Consider the following 12,051-nt stretch of genomic DNA (forward strand, 5'->3'; position numbering starts at 1 on the left):
AGGAGGAGTTTCGTTTGTGCTAGGAGGGGTTTCAGTTGTACTGGGAGGGGTTTCAGTTGTGCTAGGAGGGGTTTCAGTTGTGCTAGGAGGGGTTTCATTTGTGCTGGGAGGAGTTTCGTTTGTGCTGGGAGGAGTTTCAGTTGTACTGGGAGGGGTATCGTTTGTGCTAGGAGGGGTTTCAGTTGTACTGGGAGGGGTTTCAGTCATGCTAGGAGGAGTTTCAGTTGTACTGGGAGGGGTTTCGTTTGTGCTAGGAGGAGTTTCAGTTGTACTGGGAGGGGTTTCAGTCATGCTAGGAGGAGTTTCAGTTGTACTGGGAGGGGTTTCAGGTGTGCTAGGAGGAGTTTCGTTTGTGCTAGGAGGAGTTTCAGTTGTACTGGGAGGGGTTTCAGTTGTGCTAGGAGGAGTTTCAGTTGTACTGGGAGGGGTTTCAGTTGTACTGGGAGGAGTTTCGTTTGTGCTAGGAGGAGTTTCAGTTGTACTGGCAGGAGTTTCGTTTGTGCTAGGAGGAATTTCAGCTGTGCTAGGAGGAGTTTCGTTTGTGCTAGGAGGGGTTTCAGTTGTACTGGGAGGGGTTTGTTTGTGCTAGGAGGAGTTTCAGTTGTACTGGGAGGGGTTTCAGTTGTACTGGGAGGGGTTTTGTTTGTGCTAGGAGGAGTTTCAGTTGCCGAATGCGTCTTGGAGATGGATGCATTTACGTTGCTATATCATGTGGCTCACATGTGTCTCAGTTCACCTCCTTAAGTGGTTTTAGTGATCAGATTTGTAGCTGTTTTAAATGCATCATGGGTGCGTTTACATCCATCATCCAGATATAATATTGATACTCAAGACGCAGAAACCGACCAGGTGTAAACAGAGTCAAATACAACAACAGCAATAAAAACACAGCAATATTTTTTTGAGCTGTACAACTTTGGCTATTAAAATACAGTTGAGCTACAAAACCCACAAAGAAAGCGCTGACTAACTCATGTTTCAAGGTCAACTCCACGTTAAGGCCTAACCTGTTTTCTGTTTGTTTTAAACACAGTGTAGCTAAGCTTACGCTGCATTTCCTCGTCTCACTGTTTAACTTCCCTTTGGAACATGCTGAATGAGGCCACGTCTGAATTATCTAGTTACTTACAGTGCCCTCCACAAATATTGGCACCCTCGGGAAAACATGAACAAAACAGGCTGTCAGGAAAATACCTTGCCAGGAAATAAATATTTTTCTCAAATCTGAGAGCGCCACAAGTATTGGCACCCCTTCATTTAATACTTTGTGCAGCCTCCCTTTGCAAAGAACAGCTCTAAGTCATCTTCTATAATGATTAATGAGAACACAGGGCAAAATGATCTGAGCCCATTCCTCCATACAGAACCTGTCCACATACTTCAGATTCCAAAGTCTATACTGTAGACACTCTTGTTCAGCTAATCTCACAGGTTGTCTATGGGGTTTAGGTCAGAGGACTGGGGTGACCATGGCAAAACCTTAATTCTATGGTCAGTGAGCCATTTTTGTGATGATTTTGAGGTGTGTTTTGGATCACTATCCTGCCAGAAGACCCAAACTACGGCCCAATTTAAGCTTCCTGGCTGAGGCAGTCAGGTTTTGATTTTATTTCTGCTTGTGTTTGATGGAGTCTCTGATACCATGTATCCAAATAAACTGTCCAGGACATTTGGAAGAAAAACAGCCCCACAGTATCACACATCCACCACCATACTTCACTGTGGGGATGAGGTACCTTATTCTATGGCTATCTGTGTCCACGCCAAACTCACCTCTGGGTTTTCTTGCCAAAAAGCTCTATTTTTGGTTTAATCGGACCACAGAACACAGTCCCAGTGGAAGTTCCAATAATGTCTGGCAAATTTTAAGCGCTTGGGGTAACTGGGCCTTGACAGCGGAGGCTTTCTCCAGGCAACCCCCACAAACAACTTGTGGTTATGCAGATGTGACTGATTGTGGTTTGGGAGGCGTTCTGACCTTAAGATCGAACCAATTTCTGCAAACCTGTGATCCTTGGAGATTCGTTGGCCCCTCGAACCATCCTGTTCACAGTGTGTGGGGTTAGTATAGACATAGAACAGAGCCTGCCACAGCCTAAATCCATAATCTGACAGATTTCTGTTCAGGCCCCTGCATTAAACACGCTCCTAGGGCCTAGGATGGCACAGCAACGCTGTGGAGAGGCCAAAGCATTTCTCTGATTCTTCATTAACACAATAAAAGTCAGAGCCAGCTGCCAAACTCTGCTGCCAAACAGGCCCAGCAAGCATTCAGCACCAACTGAAACCCAACACAAAGCTCCACTGAACACTGTACAGTAATATAACATACAGAAGCAAACTATTCAAGCTTGTGGGCAATAAGACAGAATTAAAGAGACTAAAATATGGGAGGAAATCTGTATGTGCTACATGTAGAAGAGGGATATATAATCTACATATACTCTACAATCTATAATCAAACATATAATTGATAATCTATAAGTAATATCAAATATTTTAGCATTAACTTGATAACATTAGGTAGATTAGCCAATGAACTGGCTGCAGGTTTATGCGTGTCGACTGTGTTCATCAGTATAATTTGTTTAGACAGTTTTACAAGTTAACATTAGTAACATTAATAATATTTGCAGAAGTCAAAGGGGAATTCCACCACTTTTGGAAAATTTCTGCATAATTCAGTCATTGAGATGTAAACAAAGTCATTCCGACTGGTTTGATATGAAGTGGTTCATTGTAAAGAAACTTACCGACACTTTTCTTCACAGTGGTGATGATAGGAACGTGTTGATGATGGCAAAATAGCGGTAAATCAGAAAAAAATGCACTTTCTTTGGAGACTCTTTTGCCTTATTACACCTTGCACATCCCTCTCCACCATAAATGGGTTTAAAAAAATACATTTAAGGCCAAAATCTTCTCAAAACAAATGTAAAATGTCTCAGGCATTGTATTGATAAACATTTCATGTAGTAACTTTCTGTGAGGGAGCTTTTAGAGGTGGACGTCTGGTTCCTATCACCACCACTGTGAACAGCTCTGACTCTTTCTCTAGAGCAGAGCGTTTCACACCAAACCACTCTAAATGACTTTGTTCACATCTTAAGCCATTTAATGGCGCAAAATGTTGAAATTTTTGGTGGAATAACCCTTTAAATAAGTTAAATGTCATATACAGGTTCCCAACCCTGGTCCTGAAGCAGCCCTGTCCTGTCGGTACACATTCAGAAATATCTGAAAAAGTGTCTCTTTAATTTACAGTTTAATTAAAATTATATGCCTCTTTCGGTATTTAACCTTTTTAATTTGATCTGTGTCATCGCTTTATATAATATTAATTACTGTTAAGCTTTATCATCTGCCTGTAATGCACTTAGGACTATCACCAGTATGAAAAGTGCTCTGTAAATGTGTTAATAATAATAATAATAATAATAATAATAATAATATTATTATCATGCAATTATGACAGACCTACTTTTCAAGGCATTTCAGAGTGTAAACCCGTCCGTTAGATCTTATTTTGTATAGGTTTGGGTGGCTTGGACTTAACAGATCTATGTGAAACTAATAAAGCATTCTGTGAATGTGTAGGAGTGTGTGTGTGTGTGTGTGTGTGTGTGTGTGTGTGTGTGTGTGTGTGTGTGTGTGAGACGCCTTAGCCAGATGGTGTAGCGTTATTACGCAACAACTAAGTAGGGCTGGCTGAGCTACAGCATTCTGCAGTGCGTTCCTCTGGTGACCCACAGTGTAATACTATCAGTCCACTCTACAAACACTCCAGCATGCTGGATTCTTCAGGGCTAACCGAGAGAGTGCCAAAATAACGGAAACACCTGAAGTGTGGCTGTGTTATCTGCTAAATAAAATTAACAAACTGGCCGATCACACATTGGGTACAAAGATCCACTGATTCCTTTCGTGCATCCCTAATTATTTTACTCATTTCTTGGTTTTAAGACTCTAATTAGTTAATAGCCTAACGAGAAGGCTGCTTGATTAATACAATCAATAGCAAATTTGGTTATTTCTCTTTTCCCAAACAGATCTATGACTTTTTTAACATCAAAGTAGAGGTGGGCGATATGGCAAAATATTATATCATGACACTTCAATATGTTTTCACAATACACGATATTTAGTTTTTCTGAGATTTATTAAGGTGGAACAGATAAAATATAACCTGTAACAGTTTTAAAACTGCACTACACTAAATCCAATAAAACTGGCCTAATTATGCTTCACTTCATAATGAAACTTGTAATTAGTCAGTGCTCTCTAAGTTCTGACGATATTCACAATATGCTCAGAAAAGCGTACTGTGAAATTATTTATTTTTTATTACGATAATGGTAAAATATCATCAAAAGGCCTTTCACCACATCAAACGGACTTTTCTGAAAAGGAAAATAAAGAACTGTATCCTGTAAGAGTTTGGGAATAACCTGAGTTCCAGGTGATTGAAGAGCCTGTGAAATAATCATAAACTATCAGTCTGTAAAAGCAGCCATAAAATATGCACAGTGCACACGGTGACGAATCAATGATTCATAACGAGCTCCGTCCTGACCCAGATAAGAACAGAGAAGTGTGTGTAGAGGGGCTATCTCAAGCGTGTCACCAAACAGATGTGACGTGGGGTGGGGTCAGCTCAGGGAGTGCGTGCGTGTGTGCGTTGGGCCCAAAAACATATCTGGGTGTGGTTGTGTCTGAAACATGTGGTGAGCAGTTCACTTTTAAAGCCAAACAACTGAGAAGACCCTGCTGGAGCCTTCATCAGCACCGCTAATACAGGACGAAAACACAGACAACAACGGCAAAGTGCACCAAGGAAACAAGACCAGCCATAGTAAACCTTCACCTGCAGAGAAAGCACGTTAAAGGGCCCATATTGTGGAAAGCAAGAAAGCAAGAAAAACCCAGTTTTCAGCGACGAAATTCTGGATATCTAGTTTTCAAATAATAGTTCAGATGGAATCAGCAAAGATTAACAAGGCAAAACAGTCAACAATGAGAAACTGGGAGAGTTTATATGACTCTATTCAAGAATTTTAGATCCCAGTTAAATTATGTAATGTCGGTTATCTAGTTGTTTGAACGTATGTCACCGTCCTGCCTTCCCTACCCCTCACCTTTCCCCACTCTTGCTGTACAACGTGATATAAAACGCACTAAAAACTGATCATAAAAAAGCAAGACAAATTCAGACAATAGTTCAATAGAGTGGAGTCTCAAAATGCACTGTTCATTCTGCCCATATATGCAAACTAAGCAGCAAAAACAGCTCATTCTGAATTCACTTTCTCTGTGAGGTCACAAAAACCAACACACATACACAGATCAGGCGTAACATCATGACCACCTCCTTGTTTCTACGCTCATTGTCCATTTTATCAGCTCCACTTACTATATAGGTGCACTTTGTAGTTCTACAGTTACAGACTGTAGTCCATCTGTTTCTCTGCATACTTTGTTAGCCCCCTTTTACCCTGTTCTTCAGTGGTCAGGACCCCCATGGACCCTCACAGAGCAGGTACTATTTGGGTGGTGGATCATTCTCAGCACTGCAGTAACACTGACATGGTGGTGGTGTGTTAGTGTGTGTTGTGCTGGTACGAGTGGATCAGACACAGCAGTGTTGATACCCACCTATTCGCCCCCACCCATTTATGCTGAAGTTATGAGGCGAGAGAAAGAGAAAGAGAGAGAGAGAAAATGCAAGCATGAGTGCCAGAAATCTCTGTAAAAAAGGCAAATCTGCTCCACTTTAAAACAATAATCATTAACTTCAAATTGTAAACTGGCTGTTTTAAATTTTCAAGGACTTTAAAAATGGCTTTATTGAAGAAAAATCAATTTTCTTTTTTCCTTTTTTGTTTACTTTCTGTTACAGGTGTTTCTTATTTTTTGTTTTTTTTTTATGGTTTTGCTCATAACACCCAATCAACAATGCTGAATCGCTGCATGTTTTGTTGTGTAAATCTGTCTGTTAAAATAAATAATAGCTGCACATTTTACAGGTTAAGTATAAAAACACTGGGTAATGATCTACCAGAACGTTCGGTTCTACAGTGAACTGGGCTGGGCCCCTGATCTTTATGCCCAGCCAACATATCTTCCCATCTGTACCACTACAGAGTGGAGGAAAAGGGTTTCTAAGGCTTCTAAGTTTCCATCAGGTGCATGATGGGAAATAATCTCAAAAATCTAGTTGCAGTCTTGCAAATAGTGACCCTGCAAGATCTCCAGTCTCAACAAATTCATAGTCTGTGACTAGAAACTCTGACATTGTGGTCATGCAACACCTTAGCAACCACCTGGGAAACCATAGCAATGGCCTAGCAACCACCTGAGATACCTCAGCAATGGCCTAGAAACCACCTGGGAAACCATAGCAATGGCCTAGCAACCACCTGAGATACCTCAGCAATGGCCTAGCAACCACCTGGGATACCTCAGCAATGGCCTAGCAACACCTTAGCAACCACCTGTCTCAAGATGTGAGAGGGTGTCAGACTTTTTCGAAGTCTTTAAATGTACGGTTAGCATGAGCTGCAAAAACAGCCCATTTTGAATTCACTTTTTCTGTGAGGTCACAAAAACCACCTATTCTTCTCCACCCATTTATGGCAAAGTTATGAGTGTTCCAGGCTGGACGGCTCTTGGAATGAGGCACAATACAGGGCAGCCAGTCACAACAGAGCTCATTTGCATATATCAGTCTTAGAGGCACAGTAACAAAAACGGCCGTTCATTTTAAGGAACAAAGACAGGTTGGAAAATCATATATAAACCGACGCAAACATAAGTGAACTATATAACGGGCCTCAAAAAATGGAAAAAATATGAATATGGGCTTTTTAAGTTTACTAACTAAGACGATACAGAAGCACCGGGCCGTTGTGCTCTGCTCATCCTTCTCCACACTAACTTCCAAAAATGCCTCAAGGCCAGCGCTCTGCTGGAATGGGACTAAAATCCCTGACACACAAAATATCCCAGAGTTCAAATAATTGATCACTGCAGAGCCTAAAAAACTGCCTGTACTTTTTCTCGCAAATCCTCAACGTTCTAAGAAAAGCAGTAACTTTGCAGAAAATGGAAAAAAATGTCTTATTTTTAATGAATGTTCACGTCAAGGCATTTTATTGTAAGTAATTTTAGGTCATTTCTGTTTGTCCATTCATCATCAAATGCTCACACATGTAAACGGTAGCCAGCATTCTTAAATGGCGTTAAGTGGGGCTGAACGATATGACGATATATATTGTTATTGTGATGAACTACGTCACAATATGCTTTGGTGAACCTATCATGGATATTGTTCATGTTTCATTATGAAGAGAGCAAAATTTGTCTGGTTTAACTGGATTAAGGGCAACACAGTATGACAAATATTGCACAAAAATCATTCAGTTTTTGATAGTATTTTTTTAAATGTAGCTCTACTGATACTTTTTTCCTCTGTTTTAACTGATCAGATGTCTTTAAATATACATAAATCATTGCATATTGTGTTTTGTGAAAGTTTCTTGAACTATCTCAATTAGATTTTTGCTCATCTCTAGTGTTAAGAAGAACAACAAACTTCTCACAGAGAGCCCCAATTTGCATTACATGCAAATATAAATAAAACAAACAGTATAATACAACAGTGAAAGCACTCGTAAGACCCTGCGACACTCCTGAGTGAGCAGGTGATGCAGTAAATAATTAAACTGCTCTGGCTAATGCAGCTCCTTAAACTTGCTGTTTTCTGAAATTCACTCCAAACCTGAGTGTGACGAGGATGAGGTCGGAAGGCCGTGCTCAGAGCGGAGCATTCCTGGAACACCGCGGTCCTACACACCCACATGTGCAGGCTAAATGTAGCCCTCCTGGGTCTGCCCTTTAGAATAGCTCACATACAGCAGATAACTCACACTGAGAGCGTCACCACATCAGCGCTGCTGTTACACAGCGACTGCTGCCTGCAGACCCAAAGACCAAGCTACAGAAGACGGGTCATTAGGGATGCACCAATCCGGAATTTTTTATGGACGATTCCGATTTCTTTGCGGTCTAACTGGCCAATGGCCGATTTTCATTGGCCTTTTTAACTCCAAGCTCACATTAGCACACTTCCAGGAAACTGTAACTAAAAAATGTTGCCACTTTTTGAGTTAACTTAACCTGAGGGCACTACAGTTCACTCAACTCAGACTCTTTAGTTTAGTTAAAGGTTCTCCTAACTCACATTTTTAGTACTGCAGCTCAGCCAGGTAACCAATATATATACTTTCTGGGCACCCAGTTCAGGACACCTCTGGCATCACCAGGATTCAAACCCACAATTTCCTTATTATGGGACAAGTGCTTAGACAGTTACGCCACTTGGGAGGCCCCTTAAATTGCCTACATTTCTGTGTCCACACTCACCTTTTCCCGTTAGGGTTAGAAAGCATTACTGACATATTGTTCAGTTCTGTTTTTACTATTTTGCACATGAAAAAAACATTTTAGATTTACTTCGATTGTTAAATATAGTTATTATTAAAGTCAAGGAACATTATTATTATTATTATTATTATTATTACAATTATAATCTACAAAAACAGGTTTACTTGAGGTACCATAGCAATGGCATAGCAACAAAGCAACTACCTGGGATGTCATAGCGATGGCATAGCAACACCTTAGCAACCCCCCGGGATACCACAGCAGCGGCCTTGCAATACCTTTGCAACCACCTGGGATACCATAGCAATCGCCTAGCAACACCTCTGCAATTACCTGGAATACCATAGCAATGGCCTAACAACACCTTAGCAACCACCTGGGATACCATAGCAATGGCCTAGTAACACAGCAACTACCTGGGATATCATAGCCATGGCCTAGCAACACCTAGCAACTACCCGGGATACCACAGCAACGGCCTAGCAACACCTTCGCAAACACCTGGGATACCATAACAATAGCCTAACAACACCTTAGCAACCCCCTGGGATACCATAGCAATGTCCTGGCAACACCTAAGCAACCACATGGGGTACCATAGCAATGGCATAGCAACACTTTAGCAACCACCTGGGATAAGACAGCAGAGCCCTAGTAACACTTTAGCAACCACCTGGGATACCATAGCAATGGTCTAGCAACACATTAGTAACCAACTGGGATACCATAAAAATGGCCTAGCAACACCTTAGCAATCACCTGGGATGCCACAGCAATGGCATAGCAACACCTTAGCAACCACCTGGGATAAGACAGCAGAGCCCTAGTAACACTTTAGCAACCTCCTGGGATACCATAGCAATGGTCTAGCAACACATTAGTAACCAACTGGGATACCATAAAAATGGCCCAGCAACACCTTAGCAATCACCTGGGATGCCACAGCAATGGCCTAGCAACACCTTAGCAACCACCTGGGATATCACAGCAATGGCCTAGCAACACCTTAGCAATCACCTGGGATGCCACAGCAATGGCATAGCAACACCTTAGCAACCACCTGGGATAAGACAGCAGAGCCCTAGTAACACTTTAGCAACCACGTGGGATACCATAACAACAGCCTAGCAACACCTGAGCAACCACCTGGGATACCATAAAAATGGTCTAGCAACAACTTAGCAACCACCTGGGATACCATAACAATGATCTAGAAACACCTTAGCAACACCTGGGATATCACAGCAATGGCATAGCAACACCTAAGGAACCACCTGGGATACCAAAGCAATGGTCTAGCAACACATTAGCAACCACCTGGGGTACCACAGCAATGGTCTAGCAACACCTTAGCAACCACCTGGGATACCACAGCAGTGGCCTAACAACACCTTAGCAACTTGGTCAAGTCAACCTAACACTCATTCAAAAACCCTCTAGTTACACCTTCACATAACTTTCAGGCCATTTTATCCGCTACTGAGCCAGAATCTCTTGGATGAAGCCACTGCTCAGTCCAGCCAGAGCAGCACTGAAAGGAGAACCACTTTACCGGCCGTTCCCACAGATCATTTGACTGTGCTGAGGTTCGTACTGCAAGGTTATCATGAGGTTATCAGGCTGCCCGGCTCACAGCAAACTACTCCAGCGCTTTATTACCGCTCACGGCGACAAAACACTTATCGCATGTTCTATAAGAGGCTCGGCGGAGCGAAGGGAAGCAGAGAGAAAGTAAGGAGAGGGTGAGAAAAAAAAATGACAACATGAAATGAACACATTTTCATCTCTCTGGAGAGACTGCGTGGGTGTGGTGGGAGGAGAGAGAGAGCGAGCAATGCTAGCTCTCATACTGAAACTCATACTGAAGCTTATCCTGCTAGAAAGCTTAACAGAGAGAGGCTGCAGAGGAAAGAAGGAAAAAAAAGAAAAGGCAGAAAAGAAAAGAAAGAAGGAACAAAAGTTTTAGGTATTTGACTGATTTGATATCAGCCCACATCAGAGCATAAGAACGAGAGTTTAAGCCCAAGAGTCGTTACTCGGAACATCTACTTGGGAACGCAAGAGCTGTCCAGAGCGACTGGATCACCGGCTGGTTTCATTCCTGACGAATAACGAGACCCTGGGAGTCTCCCTCCCTCCCTCCCTCCGTGATCCGGCCTGCCTCACTAATCCCCCCGATGGGGTGGGGGTTCAGCACACATGCAAAAGACAAACACTGAGATACAGCAGCTTAGCAGTTCTGAACTCAGGCATTAAACGCCAGCATCCACGCAAAACATCACATGCAGCATGCAATGATGCACTCATGGCAAACAGAGGCGGACGATACAGCAAAAATATCATATCGCAATACTTAGACAGTGGTTACATAAAAGAGAGACCTGACCATCTTTAATGACGTATGAACTCCTGTGTCCGATTCATAACTTTCATATGACGGGGAAGCAAACATTTGAGTGCAGATCAGCTTCGGTGCGTGAAATCAAGCGCCAGCTTACCAGCACCTCATTTACACATCATTTACATAACGCATGCCCTATGCGGATGTTTCAAAAGGGAGCCAATAAAACAACGGTATTCTGCAGCTCTTGAGCCAATGGCTGTGCTCATGGGCAGAGTCTGAGGTCAAGCAGTGCATGCACTGCTCCCCCTACTGACCAAACTTTATAGTGTTTAAATTACGAGCACTGTAAACAATAAAATGCGGAATAAACAAATGCCTTTGTGTTTTATCAGAAACAGAAACCACCCAGGATATCACAGCAATGGCCTAGCAACACCTTAGCAACCACCCGGGATACCACAGCAACGGCCTAGCAACATCTTAGTAACCACCTGGGATACCATAGTAATGGTTTAGCAACACGTTATCAACCACCTGGGACACCACAGCAATGGCCAAGCAACACCTATGCAACCACCTGGGATATTACAGCAATGGCCTAGCAACACTTTAGCAACCACCTGGGATACCACAGCAATGGCCTAGCAACACATGTATGAACTGCTGTGTCTGATTCATAACTTTCATATGACAGGGAAGCAAACATTTGAGTGCAGATCAGCTTCGGTGCGTGAAATCAAGCGCCAGCTTACCAGCACCTCATTTACACATCATTTACATGAAGCACACCCTATGCGAGGTTTCAGAAGGGAGCCAATAAAACAACGATATTCTGCAGCTCTTGGCTGTGATAATGGGCGGAGTCTGAGGTCAAGCAGTGCATGCACTGCTCCCCCTACTGACCAAACTTTACAATGTTCAAATTATAAGCACTGGAAACAATGAAAAGCGAAATAAACAAATGCCTTTGTGTTTTTATAAGAAACTGAATGACGTGATTATATATTGTGATTATTTTCCTAAAATTACATATTTAAACGCTGTACTATTGCAGTATATGAGATGCCTCTGCACTAGCTGTGTTTTGTTTTGCTTATTTTTGGGTGGAGTAGCATAAATAAAAGAACCGTGTAATAGGTCTAAAATGGAATATGGATTAGTTATTACATATATTTTTGGAAATGGTTCAACAACAAAAAGGGTTCTGCTACTGTTATGATGTCAAGCTTGTAGCAACTCTTATAGATATGTTATAGTGAAATCCT

At 42.1% G+C, this 12,051-nt stretch overlaps 1 protein-coding gene across 15 annotated transcripts in view; it reads right to left on the reverse strand.

Annotated features, from left to right (window-relative positions):
- add1 (adducin 1 (alpha)) overlaps positions 1-12,051 on the reverse strand; it is a 76,914-nt gene that overhangs the window by 60,732 nt on the left and 4,131 nt on the right. For 4 of the 15 annotated variants that reach the window (XM_036587596.1, XM_036587602.1, XM_036587610.1 and 1 more), the window contains exon 1: positions 7,778-7,946. The exons of 1 other annotated variant lie outside the window; for it this stretch is intronic. In XM_036587596.1, the coding sequence (XP_036443489.1) occupies positions 7,778-7,826 (49 nt within the window). In that variant the 5' untranslated portion in view covers positions 7,827-7,946. Of the gene's footprint in view, positions 1-7,777; positions 7,947-12,051 lie in introns of those variants that run through there. 10 more of the 15 variants (XM_036587600.1, XM_036587608.1, XM_036587609.1 and 7 more) reach the window with 5 other exon arrangements.

Source organism: Colossoma macropomum, unplaced genomic scaffold (genome assembly GCF_904425465.1).
Source record: "Colossoma macropomum unplaced genomic scaffold, Colossoma_macropomum, whole genome shotgun sequence".
In the NCBI taxonomy this organism is placed as follows: Eukaryota; Metazoa; Chordata; class Actinopteri; order Characiformes; family Serrasalmidae; genus Colossoma; species Colossoma macropomum.